Source organism: Pinus tabuliformis, chromosome 8 (assembly GCF_031772625.1).
Source record: "Pinus tabuliformis cultivar Carrire ecotype Pingquan chromosome 8, CPIR1, whole genome shotgun sequence".
In the NCBI taxonomy this organism is placed as follows: domain Eukaryota; kingdom Viridiplantae; phylum Streptophyta; class Pinopsida; order Pinales; family Pinaceae; genus Pinus; species Pinus tabuliformis.
In genome coordinates this window covers 1,565,290,274-1,565,314,461 of record NC_142294.1, presented here as the reverse complement: position 1 = coordinate 1,565,314,461, position 24,188 = coordinate 1,565,290,274, and the positions used below count along the sequence as shown (strand labels likewise).

Here is a 24,188-nt window from a genome sequence, read left to right as displayed (position 1 = left end):
TCCACAACTACTACAAACTTACAACAATATGAACATCCTGCAAATATTCTCATCTATGAGGAGCTTTGGGGGCCAATAGATTACAAGAGAATAGATCATCTTGGCGGTTGGAGACAGAGCTGGTGTTGAAGCTCTCTTTCCTTACAAACCCAGTAGGGGCTTTCTTGTGATAATTCTGAGTACAAAATTTGAGACTCCTGTACAAAATTTCCCACAGAGGAGAAACAAAAGATGAAAACCAACATGAAATGATGATTCAAGCACTAGAAAGCTAAAGCGTAGTTTTCAAAATACATTCTGTATTAACTACATGTGGGCATCACACTGTCCTTGTATAGTGACTTAAGGGACACAACCACCTTTAAAGGAAAAGAAATGCAGCAATAACCCTTTACTAACCGTGAAACAAGACCAATATCTACTTGTTCGTAAGAAACGAGTACATTATCTGTAGAGAATTGCTTACCATAACCTGAAACAAGAACAAAAACAATTTCTACTTGTTCGTAAGAAACAAGTGCATTCTCTGTAGAGAATTGCCTAGGTTAAATTTTGAAGTTTGAATACCATGACACCATTTATGTGCAAGTAAAAAACATGTAAATAGTAGAGTTATGAAGCTCAAAGTTCTGGAAAGCTGGGATGAGTTCAAGAATGTAATCACTAACGGATAATAGCCACTCCATCTGTTCGCCACATTGATTTCTTCTCCTGCACCAGAGGTTCCAAAAACAGTAGCTGCCACAAGAGATCCGCATGTTAGGAGTTAGTATCTTGAAATTAAGTGAAAATTTATGTCTTAAGATTAAGTAAAAAATTTTGCTTAAGACTTGCATAAAATCCTGTGTGATTCCAGAACAGAATTAAAAATGTTATACCTGAGAGGTGTGTAAAAGCATTAGATATTGCCAGGGCTGTACATACTCCTTTACCACCACCTGACATGTCTTCAACCAGCAACAACTTTGAAAATCTTTGTGTCATCATTTTAACTTCTGCAAACATAAGCTGGAAAACCTTATCATGTTAAAGAGACCATACCAATAGTAACTCTGGTTTAATCATGTTACTCAGCTTTCATAATGTGAAGAAAAAACGTGAATGAAGGGCGATAAATGCTTAAATGCTCATAGTGTAACTCTGCTCTCCTACTATTTGTTACAAATATTAGCTCTACTTTAAATGATGTGAAAAAAAGTGTATCAACGACGCTATTTTAATGATGGTCACCCTATCTCTTACAGATAGTACCTCTGGTTAAATGATGTTACTCTGTTTTCATATGAAAAAGATGTTACAGGACAAATGAATAATTTAAAATGCAATATCAAAACTATCTTATCTTGTTAAAGAGTTTGTGGACGCAACAAAACTATCTGATCTTGAACCAAATTGCTAAATGTTATAGATTAGGATAATTGATAAACTGTGGAAAATTGTGTGCAGTATCAGAGTAAGATAGACCTTATGTGCACTTAATCTGCTGCTCACTTTTGAATTAAAATCTGTTCAGCCATCGGTATAAGCAATTTACAGTATGATTTGTATTAAAAACACGCATTAACCCAAGACATCCCTTGCACTTGTATTTTCATATTTCACTTAGCTACATTAAAAGTAGGAAAAAAAAATAATAAATATAAGTACTGAGTACGCACATAAATAAACCACTCCTGAGAACACTAATTGAAGTAGGGGCTTCATCATACTGCATTCGTTTGGATGATGCAACCTTGGTGATCCACTCACTTTTTAGGTGAAACAAAGGTGTACAACACATGAGTTAGTGCAGCTGTAATCTACAGTAAAGAATGTCAACTGAACAAACCTTGAAGAGCCCAGAATAAAAGAAATAGTTCATTATAAAGAAAAATACTTTATTCACCGATGATATATCAACATGTGAATGTGGCTCACAAATGCTAAAATTGTCTTCAAAACTATCAATAATCAATGATGGTTATAACTTATCAAATTATTAGTTATAGAACATGGATGGCTAATTGTAATATGCTTGAGAACTCTTTTTTTGGTTATGGTTATTCGCAATAGTCCTATTTTTTGTTTATTATAAAAATATTCTTATAATTTTTTGTAATTGCCATTTCTGGATCCCAGTTTTTCAAGAATTTGGTGGATCCATATCCATAACATAAGCTTGAGGCTCTTGAATATGGCCACCATCATATGTACATGATGCAATAAGTTAACAGGAGTTGGAGAAGTCAGTTTATTTACTGACTAACCTGCAATGAGCACTACATACTGACTTTCAAAGCATATATTCAGCGTGCTTTTAAAAAGCATTATATTTTGTCATTCTTGGTTGACATGTTAATGACAGCTAGGAAATATCCATATGCATTATATTTTGTCATTCTTAGTTAAGATGTTAATGCAGCTAGGAAATATCCATCATAACCCCAGACCTAAGTTGCATGAAACATGTGCTGGTTTCAGACACGAGAAAGGCTGGAAACACAACCCCCTCAAAATGGGTGTGTGGGGCATGCATGTGTTTGTGTGTAAAACACATTATCTTGCAAGCAAGTGAGAATGATAAGCTAAGTTGTAGGTAGGCTTAGAAATGAATTAAAGGTTGAATTTTCCTCATTTTTCTTAGATTAAAGTCTTTCAGGCTTCCTATAAGTCCCAGGCCCCTCATGGAAACTTGGACATTTCCAAGAAGCTTCAAAAGTTCCACAAGTTTCTGGTACTGGTACGTGGGCAGTATTAAGAGTCTCAGGCAACAGAAACCCCGATCTACTAAGCATCACAAAGGATTAAATCTCAGGACATAAACCTCCACATTTTTTCAACTCTTACACACTTACAAGAACTAAGGCTGATGTATCTATGCTAGTTTATTTACTAAAGTTTAATTATGTCAGCACTTTTTTCAATTTGGTTCTACATCTATTATAATTTAGAGAAATAGGAAGCTGGTTGTTTTTTGAACTTTTAGCGTTACAACTTACAAGCACACCCACCATTAATAAAGTGCTAAATATCTCCCACCACTCAGGGTGTGAAGCACCTCACTTCTCTTGGTGCATCAGCAGAACAATATCTCAATGAATTGTTAAACAAGCTATGGTGTCCAGTACACTCTTTTCAGCACATCCTTTTACTGTGATCCATGTTAACTTTACAGAAAAGCAAGTGTCGATTTCAAGACTAACCAATACTCTCACTGTTATCAATGAATTTGTTTACTATTACATTTCATTCCGCAAAACTAAAAAAAAAGGACCCTGTAACAGGAATTAAAAGGATTCATTGAGTGGACTGTTTCAAACCAAGTGTTTAGCCATAAAATACCAAAATGCATATATGTATTCGATACTGGGAAATTTAACAATTAAGAAAGGTACTGCTGAAATCCAGATACTGAGAGATTCAGCGCTAAATGAAAATTTCCCTAATAGGTTGATGTAAACAGCGACCTTTCTAAAGTCAGAAACGTGTTTCTTTATACAAAAAGTTGTTGGTTGAAGCATAAAACCGAAGCGAGCTATCTAAAGTCAGAACATGTTTCTTTATACAGAAAGTTGTTTGAATCATAAAACCCAAACCAAAGCGCAGTGGACCACGTACTTGAATACTCTTTGTTCATACAACAGAGAAGAGTTCTATTAAGATATAACTAAACATGCCATATATAAGTGAAGATATATACAATGAAAGTTTTGTTGGCTTGTAAGCATATGTACAATAACAACATTATGTAGAGATGTCATTGAGAATGAGCCGCTAATCATATATGCATGATGGGCCATGGCATCGGCAACACCAGTTAGTGTGTATTATGCTGCCATGTTGTGCGAGCTGTTCCTGCAGTTGATGTCGCATCTGCCTGTGTGCATCCCTTTCATGGATGTGAATTGTAATCTTAAGTAGTTTCCTTATATTCTTTAACAGCGTAATTGCTGGGCGCAAACGGTATAGTGGCATGGATGGTTGTGGCAGGATCCTTGTCTGCATATCCTGTAATGTAAGCTCTTGTTGCTGGATTTCTTCGCAACACTCGTACAATTGTCGTAAATAGCATGTATTCATACCTGTTGGCATCAGAAAAGGGAACACTGTAAATGGCAATGAATATGTTTGACGATTTTGTTTGAAAATGCGAAATAAATTAAACGATTCCAAATGAATATAAAATCGTATGAAATTAAATGTGATAGCAAGGAATCTATGTGAAACTTTTGTATGTAGTGACTGGTGTTTACCATGTGGGTAAATCTGGAAGGCAGGCTGTATGATTGGCTAAAGTGTATTATACTGCATAGATTTTGATGCAAGGAATGATTCCTCTTGCTGTCTACGCTTAAGATATGGATTCTTGTGCATGTGTGCAATGCGGGAGAATGGGAATGCTGGATTGATGTGTATGTCCGATAGTGACCGCACTCTTGAAATTGCAGTGAATGTTAGCCCTTGGCGTTCTTTGGTCCCGATGTCCACTGTTGCTTTGTCTAATGTCATTCCTTGTGACTTGTGTATTGTTAAAGCCCATGCCATTTGAAGTGGTATCTGACGGCGTGCACCCCTTGTGATGGGAGGAATGGGTACATATGTTGGGTGTGAAATGTCCCACGGTGTTCCTCTGTATTGTTGAAAGTCAACAACCACAAAGGATGGTAATGCTGGGGGCTTTGAGTCAGTTGAATAAAATATTGAGACGACCTTCCCAAGCGCGCCATTGACAAGGCCTGCATGTACCCATAAGTTGCTGGTGAGCATAACTTTTTGTTCATTGCATAAGAGCACCTTGGCAGGGAGGTGCTCATCTTCTGTTGTAGTAGGATTTTTCTGTGTTTGTTGTTCCGCAGAGCAAAGTGCTACTGGGATGTTCAATTGTTTGAGCTTTTTCTTATTATGCAAGACAACTGCGTTGTTTGTTGCGAATAGGTGCATGGACTCGCTGAATGTGCATTTCTCCTCTGGTGTAAGAGAGGAACTTGTTCTTGACATTAGATGTTGCCAATCTTCAAGTGTAGATATTCCATTCCTAAGATTTGCAAGTATTTGTCGAAAAGCAACCTGGGACAAGCTAGCTCCTTGTTGACGGAAAACGGTCGAAAGTGTTATGAATATGTCGAAGCTGCGCCAAAGTGCAGTGCCACGCGATGTCCCAGCATATAAAGGAATGTCTTTTACAGGTGGGAGTTGGCCTAAATCTCCGACAAGGATAATTGAGCGATTACCAAATGGTGTATTCCGATGAAGAGGGAATGCCTCTCTTAGACGATCGTCAATGCGAGAAAGCATTTTTGGACCAATGAAGCTCATTTCGTCAATGAGGATGTATTCTACATGACGGAGCTGCTCTTGCAGGTGTAGGAGCGGCTGGCCTTCGAGAGGATGCATTGTCTGGATAGGGATATGAAGGGCAGCATGAATTGTGAGGGCATTTATGTTGAAAGCTGCAACGCCGGTTGGTGCAAGTAACAATAAAGGGTTTTTGTTGGCTGGCGAGTTTTCCACAAATGCTTGGTGAAGGCATTTAATCAAATGGGATTTTCCTGTGCCAGCTGTTCCTTGTATGATGATCTTCAGTGGGGATTTTGGCGAAGGGGCTTTGAAGTGTGAAAAAACAGCGGTGAAAGCTATGCTTTGGGTAGGGGATAATGTATGCTCATGGAGAAGGTTGGAAAATGATTGATGCTGGTTTTGAATGGGTGAGCGGTTGAATTCAATGAAATTGATGGCGGTTTCTTGCAATGGGGGAGGGACAGTGTTTTGTGACCAATTGTGGTTGACATCGAAGTCGCGGTAGCCAATCATGTCAAGGTCATCAATTGCAATATTGTAACCTGGGTGTAGTTGAGAGAGGATTTGCCATTCATCCATCTGAATGGAATCAGGGGGGGTGTGTGGGGTAGGTTGATCTTCAGTAGGTGGGCTTTGTGGGTTTTCAGGTTCACGATGGACATGCCATGGTGTATATGCACTCTTTTTTTGTTCCCAATGTGCAATAATTTCTGCATCAGTTGAACCGATATCATCAGGGAGTGTTCGGAAGGGGAAATACAAGAGTAATTCACTCCAACAGAAGGTGGCATAAGAAGGATTAGTAGATGAAGGAATGACATTGTAATGGGGCAAGACATGTACAATCATTGGGGGAAATAGGTGTTTCCAGTGGTTGCTTCTCCGTTGGGAAGAATATGACCACGAGCGAGCAGCTTCAAGGAGGGGCAGTGCTTCTAGTGAGGCAGGCCTGTTCATATACGCAACGATAAAGTTTGGTGCCGAACCAGGATTTTCGGTATCTTGCGAAACACGTTTGAAAACAGTTCTGTTGACATTCAAAGAACGGAATGTACGGCTGGAAAGAGAGAGAGGTAGCTTTTGTAACATATGGCATATTTCCTGTGCACCAATGTCTCTATCTGCAATGGTTTCTGTAAGGAGTTTCCGGATGACACCACTAGTAGGTGCTTCTGGAAGGGCACTTTGTGATAGTCGCGATAGCATTTGACGGTAGCTCTCAGATCGTGTCTCTGCTTTTGTTGCATATTTTGAAATATATTTCAATACAGCATGGCGAGAAAGGACTGGTTGGCAATCAACATTTGCTCTCCAAATAGAGAGTAGATCGGCGTTGTGAATATTCAATCTCTCATCATTGCGAGCAGGGACGTAGGTTTTATGACCCTTATCATCAATGAAAAGTGAAGAAGTGGACTTCAATTCCCACGGTACTCCATATCGGCAGCTAAGCACATTGTCTTTCTTACGAAGACAGGAAGATTCATGACACTTTGTATGGCGTTGGACGCAGTTGACAAGCTCTGTGTAGTCTTCAAATTGATTGGATGCGAATATTGCTGCTGTGTCAAGGAAACACGGGTTATGAATTGTTGACTGGTGAAGCGGAATAGTTCGGTGTTCTGCCGGACGTGGATTCCAAGCAGTTACGTAGTGGTCGAAATATTTCTGTGCATTAGCAACTTCCAATGCATTGTCCCAATCAAGTGTGTCCATGTCTGGTGCATTTTGTAGCCAAAGGAAGCCATGAATGTGTGCGGATCCTCTATGTTGCCATTCGTATCTGAATATAACATGGAGGGTACATTCAGTTAATACATGTATATGCAACGTATAAAATTAACGTAGAGGGATATGGATATTAAATAATACCTGCACCAGTAGTCGGTTGCATGGAGGCCTTTTTGAAGGATTTCTTCAAGGAAAATTGTAAATCTGCAATGCATATATTGGGCTGTTAGATGTGGGTTTTTAATTATGTTTTGGATTTTCCATTGGAAGGGGTTGACTGGAGTGGAATGAACACTTGTGGGCATGATCGCGTGCAAGTCATGCCATTTAGTATCAGCTGCACTGAGAGTGAAGAAGAATGTTGGGCTTCCTATTTGTGTGATCATGTCAGTCAGCTCAGTTCGGCGTTTGTTCCAGAAAGACCGTGTTCCTCGTAGAGCTGACCCAAACCTCATTATTTGCTCTGGCAATCTTGAATCCGGAGACTCATGAAGACACTGGCGTAGTTCTGATACCGTTGTTGGCAAGTTGTTCTCAATGTACTTCTTCACGAAGACACTGGCTGTTGCTTGGCTACGGTGGCGCATTAGAATGTTATAAAGATAGTAGCGGAATCTTGGGTGTTGGCCAAAGCGGTTATCATGGTAGTGAAGCAAGTGCAAAGCATATTCATGCATTTCAACTTTTGTAAGTCTTGGTTGCATGATCATTGCAATGCCTGTAGGGAAGAGTGTGGGGAATGCCATGGCAAGGAGGCCGATGGTGTTGTATTCATTTATAGCGGTTGGAGATATTGGAGGCCAATCGATAGAGCTTGTTGAATTTGAATGGGTCGAGTGCAAATAGTTAGAAATGTGGTCACGCTCGGTACATGAATTTGGGAGGACTGGAACGAAAGAAGAGGGTTGGATTTCTAATGGAGGTAGCATGACATCATCAGGATTATAAGTGGAATCAGTAGTGGTTTGATGGGGTTCAAAAGAGGAGGTGGTTACACTGTGGAGAAGAGAAGAAATGTCTGTAGGGAGATCTGGAAGTGTAGAAATTGTAGATGAATTCAAAAGAACATCATGGTAGTAAGGGTCATATTTTATTTTGTATTCAAAGGCTGCAAGGACACGTGATTTGCAAACGTAGAATTCGCAAGCCTTTTCAGATGGATTTTGCCTTTTCACAATGAGGATGTCTAAGTCAGAGAGCATCCGGGGTAAGTATTTGGCAATACTGGTAATATCTTGAGGGAAGCTAATTGTATGGCCACTATATTTATATTGATCACCACGTGAATGAGTGACTTGTAGAATGGGGTTGACACGTGCAATGAGCATTTCTTCAACTTGCGTTAATTGGTGAAGGACATAGGGTTGTTCTCCAGGGTCCATGTTGTTCAGTTCAGAAAAACGATTGGTAGATTTAGATGATGCACAGCGAAAACAAGAGAGTCTATTGTGGAAGAGCTTTGTTTTCATTCCTGGGTATGCTTCCTTGCATGTTGTGCAAACATGCAAGGTAGAAAGTCCATCAATCCTTTCTCGAAAGCGACGATGCTCTTCGTTAAGGGGAGGGTTATAATCGATATGATGAATGTGTGCTGGGTTGGTTTGTATAGGTGGGAGAGCAGTTGAGGTGGGAAGGGATGTAGAGGAAGTAGTAGGGTTTTTGTGCTGTTCATAAAGTAGTCGACGTCGTGCATTTATTCGATCCTTTTGTTGTGCATATAGAATACGCCGCCGCTTGTTTTTGTCCGCAAGTTGATTGTTTGGTGGCATATCTAAACAAGTACAAGTAATAGTTGTTAGTTTTCGTAAACAAGTAGTGCATGTTTGGTATCTCATTTTATTGGGTGCATATCCATTATGAATTTGGAACATTATATTTTGAACATAGTTTTAAATGTTTCTTAGTTCGACATCGGTGAAGATAGGTAGAGTAGGTAGAAGGGAAAACATGCAATTAGGAATGCTATGAAATCATATGTTATTTAAGTATCTATCATTGAGAGGAGAGAAACAAGAATCAAAATATTTTGTTCCCTTTACTTAAAAAAACTTTTGTTTCACATGTTTGAGCGATAAAATGAATAGCTTAGCAAGCAAGGGATCAGTGTGTAGCATGTAGAGAACGAACGAGACACATAGTGACTTTGTACAAATGTTGATATTTATATTACGTAAAAAGTAAATGGCAAACATACATATGTTGGAATGACTGGAAGAGAGTATTTGCAATGAAAACTATAGGTTTCATCATAATAACATGGGTGTGTAATTTACAAAGATGAGACAATTAGTTGTGTGGAAATGGTTCTATATGTACAGACAGGCATGGTAGATGAAGCCCTAAGAAAAAGTTCACAGGCGGCGAACAATAGGTCGTTTTGAAGCGGACAGTGCTTGAATGTCAGTGAGCGCTTCCTTGCATGCAGAGGCATATTGAATTTCCTCTGAATTGACCAGTATTGGTTGCAAGCGTTGAACACCGTTGAAGTAATCTGTTTTAATGGAAAGTGTTAGCTGGAAGCGGTGCCCTGAAATGCGGCCACAAATTTCTTGTAGATCAGTTGGTTCGATAGAAAGTAGGAACAAGTCTTTAGCCGTGATGCCCATGAGCTCGTTCCCTGCATCATTGAAAACTGTGACGTTCTGTAGATTCCCGGTGTGGTCATGTAGTTCAATTTTGAGTTTGTAACGGTAGTCGCATTCTGGGAAGTCACCGTTACATTTTGTACAATGCCAAAGATTGTTGGAATGCTCCACAACCTTCTTCATGCATTGTTTGCCATTGAAATCTAGTGGACATGCTAGAAAGTAGAAGTCATCCATATGAAGAGCAGTAATTGTTGCTCGAACTGAAACCCAGACCGCTTTATCAGAGGGCTGCATCCAAGCAATTTCATGAAGCGTCTTTCGTGGCAGGGCACGTTTCGAAGAAACACCATAGTTTCTACTCAAAGATGGAGAAGAAGAGCTATAGCCGGTTTCACGGAACCATGCATGTAGTTGTTGAGTTTCTGGAACCTGTGGATTTAATGTGAGAGTGCTTGTTGGTATTGTCCCTATTGTGGTGCCATTAAATTCAGACACGCGCCCTCCTTTGATTGCAAGAATTGGTGGGTTGTCAAAAGAGTAGAAATCAGAAAGATGTTGTCCGATATAGTCACAGTGGTCTCCCCATAATGTTACATCAATGCTAAAACCGGACATGTCCTTTAGTATGAGTGTTCTCCTTAATGTCTCACTTCCATCTTTTCGTCGAATTGTTGATGCAGGTGATGTGGAAGTAACAACACCAATGACATCTACATTTGTATTTGGAGTTGCATTTCGTACTTCAGCAATATTCTTGAAGTGAAAGCTTTGGTAGGGAAACGTTGGATCATCTGTAGGACATGGATTGATAATGGAAGCAACAGATAAGTAAAGCTCCCATTTGTTCTTGAGGTGGTTGTAGTTTGGATTTGCTTCTCTCACTGTGCCATTTGATACAATGTATAATTGCCCAACCTGAATTAGATTGTAAAGAGATTCGGCCAGTTCAGCAAATGCAGAAAGGTGGATCTCTTCCTTATCACGGTTGATAAGGTCAAATCCGAAAACTTTTCCTGAGCCTCGCACATTGTTGTATGCCTTCAATGACGTCTTTGCAGATGCTCTGCCTTGGATAGACCAATACTTTCGATAAGGGTTGAGTGCTGTGAATGGAATTGTTGTCGTTGTTGCCGTAGGTGGTGGAGTAACTAAAGAGGGCAAGGGATCTTCAGCTGACGAAGAGCTAGATTGGGCTGAACCCGCCTGTGCATGTTGCAGCGTTGATGTGTCCTTCATCAACACTGCTGAGCGCTTCACAACTTCAAGCTCGACGATTCGGATGGACCTTATGTAAACAAGTAAGAAATGAATTAATAAAGATTGCATTTTCCTTTTTTTGTTGCAAAAAACGGCTAGGCGGGTAAAGTAAAAGAGGGTGGTTTCAAATGGTGGGTCTTACGAGGAGTTTTGGAGCACCGTGCAAGCTGCTTTTTTGAGCAGAATTATTGATCCAATTTGGATGTCTCCAGAGACAACTTGTGGGCCATATGCGGATGGTAACAAAGTCTTATGTTGATGTGCTCCATCAGATAGAGTAATGTGGAAGTGCGAGGATGTTGTTTTCAATGAGGTAACGGAACCTACATCGATTATCTGAAGTAGTGGTTGAATCTCGGTGCAACCATTCAGCAATAGAGAAATGGCATTCGGTGTCAAGGTTGTCTCCATAATAGAACAAGAGGTTTCTTTTTCCTGTGATAGGAGTACCTGCAATTCATCAATTTTACCACAATACAAAATTATAGTCGAAGAAGATATGACATGAATGCGGAATCTAATCTAAGAAGCTTAAAGCACTCAACCACTCAAATTAACCCATCTGACTAAATCACTCAATTATGAGAACACAATTTCAAAATTGCCAAAAAAAAAATTTAATAAATCAGATTTAAAAAAACTGCAAAAACTTGCCAATATAGAAACCTGGAAATTGAAATAGATTTAAGTTGCACAAGACCAAAAAAAAATTAATAAATCAGATTTAAAAAAACTGTAGGAACTTGCCAATATAGAAACCTGGAAATTGAAATAGATTTAAATTGCACAAGACCAAAAAGACCAAAAAGAGGACCTCCATGACCACACAAAGACTTGAAAAAATAATAAAACGGTTGTTGATAAAAACATAATCTACCATTTAGCTCAACCAGTTGCGGCCAAAGTTGCTGGTAACTCAGCTAGCTCAAACATTCTATAAGGTGGTTTTGTTAGCTCTGCTACAGTTCGAGGAGCTGAGGTGGACTTGGTTCTTAGTTTTGCTGAAAGGAAAAATAATAAAACGGTTGTTGATAAAAACATAATCTACCATTTAGCTCAACCAGTTGCGGCCAAAGTTGCTGGTAATTCAGCTAGCTCAAACCCCTCTGTATTTGGCACACGAGATGCCTTCCACAGATGTGGGGAAATATCTTTTGGGTTTCACCAGAGATATTATTTGGAAATTTTGGAAAAGAAAAGGCATAAATCTATCCTGTGAAAGCCAAGTAAATGAAAATTCAGAATTACACCGCACCCAAATAAATGGAAATTCAGAACTGTACTACACCCATATAAATGAAAATTCAGAATTAGATTGAGATTAAAGGTATTAATGCATGATCAGTCGGTAAAGGTACAAAGTTCAAATCACTCTTCTTGTTAAAGTGGGTATTGTCGTGTATTATGAAGTGGGGTTCATATCTCCTAGTGACTTAAGAAAAAGCATACTTATCAAAAAAACAAAAAAGATGAAAGTGAGTACCTGTTGTTGGGGCGACTGTGGCTGGTCAGCTCTGCGAATGAGCTTGTGCTGGTTGACAAAGTATCGGTAAAGCTGTTGACGCGGCATTGTGATGATTTCTCTAGAGAGATTGTGCTTGTTGTTATGAAGCCAATCTTCGATCTCATTGTGCATGACATTCCTCCGCCTGGGCAATGTCATCAACCATGCACGAGCTGCTTCCCACCCATCCTTGTTGATGTTACTATTGATCATTTTGGCTTCTTCTTGAGAAGCAGAAACAACCACAGCTCCATCGTTATTATTATCACCACCACCATCTCCTGGTTCTGCAAGAGGGCATGGAGTTTCAATGGCAGACGAGTCCGGGGCCTGTACATCCTTGTTCTCTTCCCTTGACATCATCATATGTTCTAGTGGGACTACAATTCCAATCCCAACAAGTGGTGAAAATCTCTGTGACAATCTCGATCACCTAGATATCAAAAGGCCTGTGAGTGTTGTTTTCTTAAACACTAGATTTCAAGGCTGCCCATACCCAAATTCCCAGATTAATTTCAAAGCATCTAGAAGCTTAGTCTCGAACGCCCACATGGATTTCAGATGAAAGCGAAACAAAGAAGGTAATACAGATGATGCCTTTGCGAGTTATCCACATGATAAGCCCATGTGCAGTTTGAGGACCATGGGAGAAGTGAAGGTCCGACCTTCTATGTGCGAAGTGAACCGTAGGGGCAGGGTTCGTAATCACAGTGAAAGTAGTGGCGTATATAAATGGTAATTAAAGCATCCGACACTCACAGGTAACTCTTAGGTGAATTTGACAGATTTTAACACTTTATCCACCCCACGAAGTACAGTTTTAACGACCGCATAATTTTTCCAGTTAACATATTCACACTTATTGATTAAACAGTCCTTTTTAAAGTCTACGTAATGTTTCGGAATAGAACCATGAAAGCAACAGCATAGGTTGAGAGAAAAATAGAAATAACCAAATTGCAAAAATAAAAGAACTTTCCATCTGATGCTTTGAGGAATCAGATTAAATCAATACATTCTATAGTTTATTCTGGGTTTATTTGAGAATAGGTAAAGAAGCATCCGAGACAATAAACCTTATGTAATCACCAAATTGGTCCAAAAACCATGGACAGGAAGAATAGAAAGAAACACAGGCACGGCATTTGCGCTCGAGAGCACTCACCTGCAAGGTAAACAGAAGAATTCTGAGAAACTGAGAACCTGGGCGAACAATTTCTGAACCTGGGAACAGCTCTGTCCCTGCCAGTGAAAAACACAGAAGAGAACACTAAGAAAACACTCGAATAACAGAATTCTGAGAAGAAGGCCATGGCCCTTCTGCAAACCAACATGTCAATGTACATCTCTTGGTAGATAAAGGTTGAAACTTCTAATAGATGAGACAGATGTATAAACATTTTTTGGTTTTAGTCTACAACGGAACATCCTGATTTACAGCGCTCTGAAAGTTAGGAGTCATAAAACATAAACATGTCACCGTAAATGAAGGTTTGAATTTTTTTGAAATAAAACAAAAGTTTTGGGGAAAAAATAAACACTTATGAATCAAGTAATATAAACTTACCATAACTGTTCAATTAAGCATTTAGAAATCAAGTAATATAAAATCAACTTCATTTATGTTAACTAATATTACAAATTCCATAAAAATGGACCCAATCACAATCTTCTTAATATATCTTATCGATGAAGCTTTTAGAAGATACAAGTAAATCAAAAAAATATTTAGACATATATTTAAGTATTATTTAATTTTTACACTTCCACAGCTCCTGTGTAGCAGCTAGCAACATGATTTGATCCAAAACATTTGAAGAATCACATCTAAAGGTTCTTTGCTCTAATCAGAAGGGTTAAAGAATGTTTCACTTCATGCCTGGTAGTTCATATAGTCAAGGAACTGGGCTCTAATGTTTGTATAAACGAATTCTACGTCTATTTAGTGGAGAAGGTCTGTGAAACTGAAATATCAATTTCATTAGTTTCTTTGTACAATCTCTTTCACCTGAGACCTCTGTTACTAATTTTCTAGTTTAATAAAGTTTGCAACTCTTGAAGCATGAAATTACTGGCCTAAAATAAGAGGGGCCTAAAGAAATGATTTATTTAATCTCCAAAAGATTAAAAAAAAAAAAACAGTATATATTTAGTGCAAAAGTCATAACCATCTGATAAGGAACACTATGAAGAATCCTAAAAACATGGGTGTGGCTCATTCCTTTGGACAGGTAGATGGTGCCCAATTTAGGGTATGGATGCTAATGCTGCATGTAAAGCAATAGTGCAATAGGGTATGGATCATTCCTTTAGACAGATAAGTGGTGCCCAAAAAGGGATGTGAGTGCCAGCATTGCACATGTCAGGAACAGTGCCACCGAGAGTATAATTCCCCAAGATGTGCATAAATTTTGTAAGTAACGATTTCTAAATCCATGACTTTCATTTTCACATTGATGCATAAAAGAAGCAAAGCATGCCTTAGACAAGGAATGTGTACTATAAACGGCATATTGACATAGAACCAAATAGGAAAAATCTAAATTGATGACCTTACTAATTTCAAGCATACAGATCAATTATCCACTGCCTAAGGTTATGTAAGCATAATAGTTTCAGGCATGGAGACCAACTACCTACAGCCTAAAATTCAAGCTAAATCTAAGTGTACTCTCTCTGACTTCTCAAACAATTTCCTGGGACATGAAAACTGAGAAAGTTACATATTTTATTCGTGAACAATCTGTAGGTGTAATACTTGCCCACAACACTCATTCATTTGGCAAGCTCCACTAAGACAATCATGTTATGAGGCAAATACGGTTAATCAAACAGCATAAATTATTTAGAAGTATCGGAACCCTACAGATTGTTCATGCAGTTTACAAGACCTGATGTCCTAGCCTTCCGGAATATTTCAATCTAACACCACTCTCATTTTTGAGGCTGGGAAACAAACAAAGCCACAATGATTTCCAGAATGTAACTCAATATGCTAGCTAGCACAGTACCACTCATACAATGCATTGAATCTTCCGACAAGAGTGCTCTGTAGTTAGATTATCAGAACTGAATCTATTTGTGTGAATTCCGGCATATAGCTGCAGAAGTGCTAATAACTACCAATGACATCACATGCAAGATATGCTAAGACCTGACACAATTTTCCCTCTGACGTTACAGAAATTGGGTACTGGAGTACAAAAGTTATTCAAATCCCTTAATATAGAAGACAATTAAACAGCAATATCCCTAGATTTAAAAAACCGAGCTTATATTTTACTAACTTTAAATGTTATCTGCTCTAAAAAAATAGGACAGAAACTGTAGAAAGCAGAATCTGCTTGAAAAATACTCTATGGTTTCATTTTCACATTGATGCATTAAAGAAGCAAAGCATGCCTTAGACAAGGAATGTGTACTATAAACGGCATATTGACATAAAACCAAATAGGAAAAATCTAAATTGATGAGCTTACTAATTTCAAGCATACAGATCAATTATCCACTGCCTAAGGTTATGTAAGCATAATAGTTTCAGGCATGGAGACCAACTACCTACAGCCTAAAATTCAAGCTAAATCTAAGTGTACTCTCTCTGACTTCTCAAACAATTTCCTGGGACATGAAAACTGAGAAAGTTACATATTTTATTCGTGAACAATCTGTAGGTGTAATACTTGCCCACAACACTCATTCATTTGGCAAGCTCCACTAAGACAATCATGTTATGAGGCAAATACGGTTAATCAAACAGCATAAATTATTTAGAAGTATCAGAACCCTACAGATTGTTCATGCAGTTTACAAGACCTGATGTCCTAGCCTTCCGGAATATTTCAATCTAACACCACTCTCATTTGTGAGGCTGGGAAACAAACAAAGCCACAATGATTTCCAGAATGTAACTCAATATGCTAGCTAGCACAGTACCACTCATACAATGCATTGAATCTTCCGACAAGAGTGCTCTGTAGTCAGATTATCAGAACTGGATCTATTTGTGTGAATTCTGGCATATAGCTGCAGAAGTGCTAATAACTACCAATGACATCACATGCAAGATATGCTAAGACCTGACACAATTTTCCCTCTGACGTTACAGAAATTGGGTACTGGAGTACAAAAGTTATTCAAATCCCTTAATATAGAAGACAATTAAACAGCAATATCCCTGGATTTCAAAAACCGAGCTTATATTTTACTAACTTTAAATGTTATCTGCTCTAAAAAAATAGGACAGAAACTGTAGAAAGCAGAATCTGCTTGAAAAATACTCTATGGTTTCATTTTCACATTGATGCATAAAAGAAGCAAAGCATGCCTTAGACAAGGAATGTGTACTATAAACGGCATATTGACATAAAACCAAATAGGAAAAATCTAAATTGATGAGCTTACTAATTTCAAGCATACAGATCAATTATCCACTGCCTAAGGTTATGTAAGCATAATAGTTTCAGGCATGGAGACCAACTACCTACAGCCTAAAATTCAAGCTAAATCTAAGTGTACTCTCTCTGACTTCTCAAACAATTTCCTGGGACATGAAAATTGAGAAAGTTACATATTTTATTCGTGAACAATCTGTAGGTGTAATACTTGCCCACAACACTCATTCATTTGGCAAGCTCCACTAAGACAATCATGTTATGAGGCAAATACGGTTAATCAAACAGCATAAATTATTTAGAAGTATCGGAACCCTACAGATTGTTCATGCAGTTTACAAGACTTGATGTCCTAGCCTTCCGGAATATTTCAATCTAACACCACTCTCATTTGTGAGGCTGGGAAACAAACAAAGCCACAATGATTTCCAGAATGTAACTCAATATGCTAGCTAGCACAGTACCACTCATACAATGCATTGAATCTTCCGACAAGAGTGCTCTGTAGTCAGATTATCAGAACTGAATCTATTTGTGTGAATTCCGGCATATAGCTGCAGAAGTGCTAATAACTACCAATGACATCACATGCAAGATATGCTAAGACCTGACAACGGTATACCAAATCTTTGTGGCCCAAAAATCGATAATATGATACGTGACCAGCTAGAAAGGTGCTATAGAATATTAACATATAGATTATATTATTTGATTCTAGCTTTTTGCCGGAGTCAATATTTACTGCAATACAAAGCAGTATTATCAAATGATATTATTATGCCAACTATTGCAATCTCAATCGCAAACAACACACCAGCAATCTAACCTTGCAATCTGGAACCTTCACAGAATCTGAAGAAACAAAAAGTGTATTTTCAGGCTTTAAATCCGTGTGAATGAGTTTCAACTCATGCATATCTGCCACAGATCATTGGTAATATTAGGAGAAGAAAATCCTGGATAATGTTGTTAGTGCCCTTGTAAAGGCCCAGTCCACTGTTATAAATTGTGATATATCATGACCAACTAAGCAATCTAGTTAATGGCAGCAGACAGTCATTCACTATAACATTAAACTATATGTTTAAGCCCTCGCACTGCAAATGCAAAGATATAAGTGCGAGTATCGTCTACACACATGCTACAGATTCCAACAGTTGCCTTCCAACCTCCCGTACAAGATCAATGGGAAATGGGCTGTAACTGTTTTTGCGTAGGAAATCATATAAGCTTGGGCCAAGCTTCTCAAAGACCTGTTTTTGCATCCATCAACAATCTTAAACACACTAACAACCATATACATAACAGAGAATAGTCTTGGGCGCTAAGGAAAAAAATAAACGGAGATATAAACTACTACAGAATACTGACTATGCAAGTGTGATTCCGGTAGTCAAACCATTCGCGCATCTGCACACAGCTGTATTGGGAAAGGGCATACATCTCAGGGAACCGTTTCCAAGTTCTAAAAATGTCTAAATCAAGGAATCATCCTAGTATGTTATAAGTAGGTTGAGGGCCTTGAAACTCCAAAAAAACCCATAACAGTTATGCAGAGCTCCCACAGCCAATAATTAAAACATTAACCGGGAAAAAAATCCATTAGACAGTGAGAATCAGGCCTAATTAGAATTCCAACCTGGAAAAGAAGTAAAAGCAAGACGAAGTGTATCCTTGAACAATTGTCGTGCAAGTCAGAAAGCAAGGTGGGAAGAATATCAGTTTTAATACATACCTTGGATACCGGATATCGATGCAGTGAGACGTATTTGCTGTGGCAGGCTTCAGGTCGAGGACGAGCACAAAGATGCGGACAAAATATCAACCAAACAAACGCAGAAGGGTTTTCGAATATGTAGAGTGAGAAAAATGTGCAGAAAGTTACCAGCAATAAGCCCAGAACGCAGATAAGCAGATAAGACAGCAAAAACTGGAGACATAGTGCAGCAGTGAGTGGAACAGCAGAAAGACATTATTGCAGAGGGCGTGGAGAAGACATGAAGAGCAAAAAATGGATGGATTGTCGTTGAACCGGGTGTTTTCTGTTCCGGCAGGCGCGGGCGCATCGTCCACCTATGCCCAGAAGCAGATGTCGAATTTCGCTACTTTGATTCTCTTCAGACAGATTCCGAGAGCAAGATTAGGGAAATTGGCCGTGATGGGATCCGGAAGCTCGCGGAAAAGGGGAAGAAAAAAGCAAATGCCGAAGAACTTAGGCACGATTCCATGGATTGGAAGGACGTTGCAGCAGGGAACAGCGTATACAAGCTCTGCAAGAGTATTGACTTCAAAGAGGGGAATGTCACAGAATTGCCGATATGCAAGCCGATATGCAGGACGGAGTTCGCGAGGGAGGTTAGGTATTCGTTTCCTGAACAAACACGAAAACGGAGTACAAAACAAAAACGGAGTAAAAACGAAAACGGAGTTCGCCAGGTGTCAGCGTCTAGTCGTTGGCCAGATGTCAGCGTCAGAAAGAAAAGGACGACGAAAGGTCCCTTTCAAAGAAAGGCCTATCGGCCTAATTAGGTAAAAATACATAAATAAATTAATATTAATGATTGGTTTTAAAAGACATTTAATTATTTATTTAAATTAATTATATATATATATATATATATATATATATATATATATATATATATATATATATATATTTTATTTTAATTAAAGTTATAATATTAGGTTAATAAGATAAAAGTTAGGATTATTAAGTAAAATAATTTCAATGGTTAGTTAAAAAAATAAAATAAAATAAAATAAATAAATAATAATAATAATAATTTATTTAAATTAATTCATAATTATTATATATATATATGTATATTTTAATTAAAATCATAATATTATGTTGTTAAGTGACTAGTATTTTAATGGTTAGTTTATTTTTAATTATTATTATTTATGGAAATTAGTTAAAATATATAAAATAATTTTAATGATTGGTTAAAGAAGTAAATTATTTTTATTTAAATTATTTATTATCATTTTATATATATATATATATATATATATATTCTAATTAAAGTTATAATATTAGGTTATTAAGATCAAAGTTAGGATTAATAAAATAATTTTAATGGTTAGATTAAAAAGATAATTTATTTATTTATTTAAATTATTTAATAATTATTTTATATATTAAAATCATAATAATAGGTCGAGAATTTACATTTATTAATTTAATAATAATTTATAATGGTTAGTTTAAAAAAGTAATTTAATAGTTTATTTATTAATAATCAAATATATATATAATTATATATATTATAATAAAAATTATAAAGTTAGGATAAAATACTATATAAATAAATAGAATAATTGAAAGGTTAGTTTAAAAAAGGTAATTTATTTATTTAATTAAATTATTTATTAAATATTGTTAATGTTGCATATACATATATATTCTAACTAAAATTATAAAATTAGGATGAAAAGGAAAAAAAAAAGGAGGGGGCAGAAAAACCGACTAAGAAGAGAGTGCTGGAATCCAACACCTACTGATTTTCCAGCCATCATCTCTATTGAGATTGCTCGGCTTCTTTTCAATCTTAATAGCTTCCCTCAATTTACAATGGTGGAACTGAGCAACTTTGGCAACAACCTTGGCCTCCTCAATACACACCTGATGCTTGGTCTTTTCCACATGCTCAGCTAATGCTAAAGACTTGGATCTCCCATGTCTTAGGTCGGCCGCATGTTTGCAAATCCTTTGACGATTTACGCCGAAGTTATTCTTTCAACTATTATGGATCACAGAAGCCTCAATTCAGATATTATGTATCTTTAATTGCATTTCATGGGAATAGTACACGCAGTGGATGTACTCAAGGATTTTAAGGTTAAGATCAAGCAACCATGAATGTTGAGAGAGGAGGGGAGAAGCATATATATCTACCAAGTAACTAATCACAATAACATAAAATTATCCACACTGAATACAAAAGATAAGTCTATTGATTGAGAAGCAAACCCTTTAATAACTACATTGCAGAGGACCAATATGTCCTTTTATAAAGTGAGTCTCGCTATTTATAGTATTCTCGATGCCTTATCAAGCTACATCATTCAATGTCATGGGTAAATACCATGGTGGTATCCACTTTCCATTCGGATCAATTTGTCAGTCGTTGGTGTTTCTTTAATGTCTATAGCACCTGCATCAAATGTGAGATGTTTCATTTTGAACGTGATCTTTCAGGTATGACTATCCCCTAAATATCCCCTACAAATTCCAATACAATACCCAAAGACACCTGCTATGATATCAATATAATCCATAAACTATTGTGGATATTCCACTCGACATTTTCTCACCTATATCTACAAAAATATACTTGAAAATCCAAAATCTATACTAAGAAGGTTAAACTTTTTTTTAGATTTTTGGATTTATTAATTATTGTGTTAGGGTTATGCATGCAATAAATAAAATAGGAAAAATAGATAACAATGAAATAAATCTCACAAACCACAATAAACACAAGATTTGATCTAGAATACCCTTATGAGAGAAAACCTAGATGGAAGGTGAGGCTACTCTACTCTCTTTTTCTTTGAATGGAAATGGATGCAAGTACAAAGGAGTGAGAACCATGGCTAGTGGGATGCTATAATACACAAACCCTCTATGTTTTTTATCTCTCTCTCTCTCTCTCTCTCTCTATCCTCTCCCTGCTACTCTGCTCGTCTATGGAACAAAATGCACTCCAATAGAATGGAACCCCTTACCTCATAGTGGCCTAGCTATAACACAACACAATAGCCTATTAATGGTTGAGTTTGATTCCTTCAACTCTTAGTTATAATTATGATATTGATTTCTCTAGAGTTTTCTTCATCATGACCAAGTGGCTAGCCCTTTTTCCATGAATAATCGGGGCTAACATAGCATCCTCTCGAATCATGGTGGTCAAAATAGGAAGGTCAACTTTCAAATGGCATAAATTTTTCATATGGACTCCATTTTAGCTCTTTCTTACACCGTTGGAAAGGTATTTGAGTGTCTAATAGTTCTAGGGGGTACACATTTAAGTGGTAAGAAAATTCTTGCAAAATCTTGTTTAATGCCTCAAACTAATTTCAAAAAGGTTTCAAACCCCAATTTGCCAAACTTTGACCTGCTAATAAAATGGTCCAAAGAGTTTCCATTTTTTCACTTTGAAAGCACCAAAAAGAATGAAAAATAATATAATGATCCAATCTGGATCAAGCGGTCTCATCCTAAGTTTATTGGGTTTGAGAACTTAATCTTTGCAATTGTTTCTAAATTCTCTCTATGCTCTATATTTCCTTATTGTGTCGGGATTTTCTTAGCTTTCCCTGGTTTGTCTAGGTGGGCTCCTTTTTTTTGGTGAAAGGATTATTTGCTTTGAATTATGTTAGGTCGTATGCTCTCCACTCTATTTTGCCCCACTATTATAATTCCCCTCATCCTTAGTTTTGGATCCCTGCTCTCTCCCCCCAAATGAGTTGGCCCCCTCTTGTTGCTTGCTTGAGTTTCTTTGCTCTTGGCCATCCCATGGTAACTTGGTTTGAATCAAGGGACTTTTGACTAGTTAAACTCACATCTCATCTCCTAGTCCCCTCTCCTCTATATGCAAAATTCCTCTCTCACCCATTTGTGTGTGACTCCTCCCTAATTACATGAATTTCTCCTTTCACCATGCAAGTTTTGAGTCCTCCACATTACCCCATAGGAGTCCTCACCCTAATTGTTATATTTGATTTTGAGAGGATTCTTGCAACTACCACCTGTGTTCAATAACTACTAAGATGACACACTTCAAGCAACAAGATTTCAAATTTAATGATGTAAGCAAGAGGGGAAAATGGGTGGAGCATTTCAAATTCAAATATCAACCAAAATGGTTTTGACAAGAGTGACTTGGAATATTTACAAGGTGAACCCCCAAAGGTCCCTTCATTATTCCCTGTTTATGGTATCATGGTCCCTATAAGTACTCATGCCTCAGTTGATTGTTTGGTATCTTCATTAATTTAAAATAAAGTATATATACATTGCCTAGATTTATTTAGCTCAACTTGGCATGATAATGAAATATATATGTTGAAATAAGACACCACTAATCATAATTAATTACAATATATCAAGGGATGAAAATGGAGAAATTACAGATATGCTCTCAAATTCAACTCTTAGAGTCTCTAATCAACTATAGAATAATTACAATACTAAAGAGGTTTGAGCTAGTTGAGCTTGCAAGTAAAGCATTAAAAGGGGCTCTGACACCTTCTAATATCAAGGTTTGCTTTAGGAGGACTGGTATATGGCCACTTAATGTTGATTCTCTTGTGCATGATACTTGTTGTAGCCAAGCATTTTATGTGGAAGGTCAGGAAGCATAGAACTTACAAGACCATTGTGATGCCTAAGAAGATGTTGTTATTGCCGAAGGTATAATGTCCCTTTATGAAGGGCACTTATGTGGTGATGATGATGAACATGTGAATGAGACACAGTTCAGTCATGAACCAACTGTCAATGTCATGGAGGCTGTCACACCTACTGAACCACATGCCAATTCTGCATGTGATATTCCATATGAGGCAGTTGATGAAGCGAATGAAAATGCAAACTTGATTTCAAATGATAATGCAACAAGATTAAACAATGAACAATTAAGCATGCCAACCCAGGTAAGCCCACCATCATGGTTGGTAGAGGCCATGATGAATATCAACCCACATAATGTGTCTACCACCAATGAGGAAAGCATGGACATGCCTTCACAACCATCAAAGTTGAACACTGAACTTGTTCATTATTTTGTGGACAATGGTTCACTGGAAGAGGAGCTTGTTCAACATGAGGTACCTGAAGAAGATAATGGGGGCCAATGAGTTGTACCAGAGGCTAAAATCCAAGTGTCAGATCCTAGGGATAAAGGGGTAAATTGCAGATTACTTGGTGCATTCCTAAAGCTACCAGTAGAGAGAGTGAAGGCCTCATCAAGGCACTCAATTTCAGATTGTCTTCGTTTGGGGAGGAGTTCACAGTTGCTCACATCTGAAGATTATATGAATTTATTGTTTGAGTCTGAACGTAAAAAAAGATGAAATTTAGGAAACTAAAAAGAGAAAGAAGGAGTTGGCCAAGGACAAGAGAGCTGCAAGGATTGCAGCAACAGAAGCTCGAACAAAGGAAAGGATGGAAAGACAAAAAGCAAGGGAAGATAAGGAACATCAAAAACAATTGGCAAGGCAAGAGAGGGAGGCAAGAAAGGTTCAAGAAGTGTTGGAAAGAGGAGGAGGGGTGACAAGCACGAAAGTCTATGGTCCAAGCCAGTTTGAGGAAAATAGGATGATGTATAATACACTAGACCACATTGCAGAGCACACGCCATCATACCAAGAGCTGATTAACATCCAATTCCCCCAATATCAGCCAGGTGTTCTGCCCACCTCATATACCCCTAC

At 37.7% G+C, this 24,188-nt stretch overlaps 1 protein-coding gene and 1 long non-coding RNA gene across 9 annotated transcripts; both read right to left on the bottom strand.

The window, feature by feature from the left end:
- Nucleotides 1–329: 329 nt before the first annotated feature.
- Nucleotides 330–18,815, bottom strand: LOC149241986 (uncharacterized). Of its 8 annotated transcripts, none has more exons than XM_089374100.1 (5): nucleotides 18,484–18,767; nucleotides 13,523–13,599; nucleotides 12,337–12,790; nucleotides 879–1,008; nucleotides 330–738 (listed from the first exon to the last, which is right to left on the bottom strand). In XM_089374100.1, the coding sequence occupies exons 3-5, from the start codon at nucleotides 12,721–12,723 to the stop codon at nucleotides 497–499; spliced, it is 759 nt and encodes a 252-aa protein (XP_089230226.1). In that variant the 5' UTR covers nucleotides 12,724–12,790; nucleotides 13,523–13,599; nucleotides 18,484–18,767; the 3' UTR covers nucleotides 330–496. The 8 variants fall into 8 exon arrangements, 6 of the variants coding, with proteins under 6 accessions (XP_089230226.1, XP_089230227.1, XP_089230229.1 ...); XR_016246605.1 differs by lacking the exons at nucleotides 330–738; nucleotides 879–1,008; nucleotides 12,337–12,790 and adding exons at nucleotides 3,923–4,061; nucleotides 11,181–11,303 and having other exon boundaries at nucleotides 18,484–18,530; nucleotides 18,634–18,815; XM_089374102.1 differs by lacking the exons at nucleotides 330–738; nucleotides 879–1,008 and adding exons at nucleotides 3,923–4,061; nucleotides 11,181–11,303.
- LOC149241987 (uncharacterized) lies at nucleotides 17,427–18,243 on the bottom strand. The gene is made up of 2 exons (XR_016246604.1): nucleotides 17,575–18,243; nucleotides 17,427–17,489 (listed from the first exon to the last, which is right to left on the bottom strand). It is a non-coding gene; the product is annotated as an uncharacterized LOC149241987 (long non-coding RNA).
- Nucleotides 18,816–24,188: the final 5,373 nt, after the last annotated feature.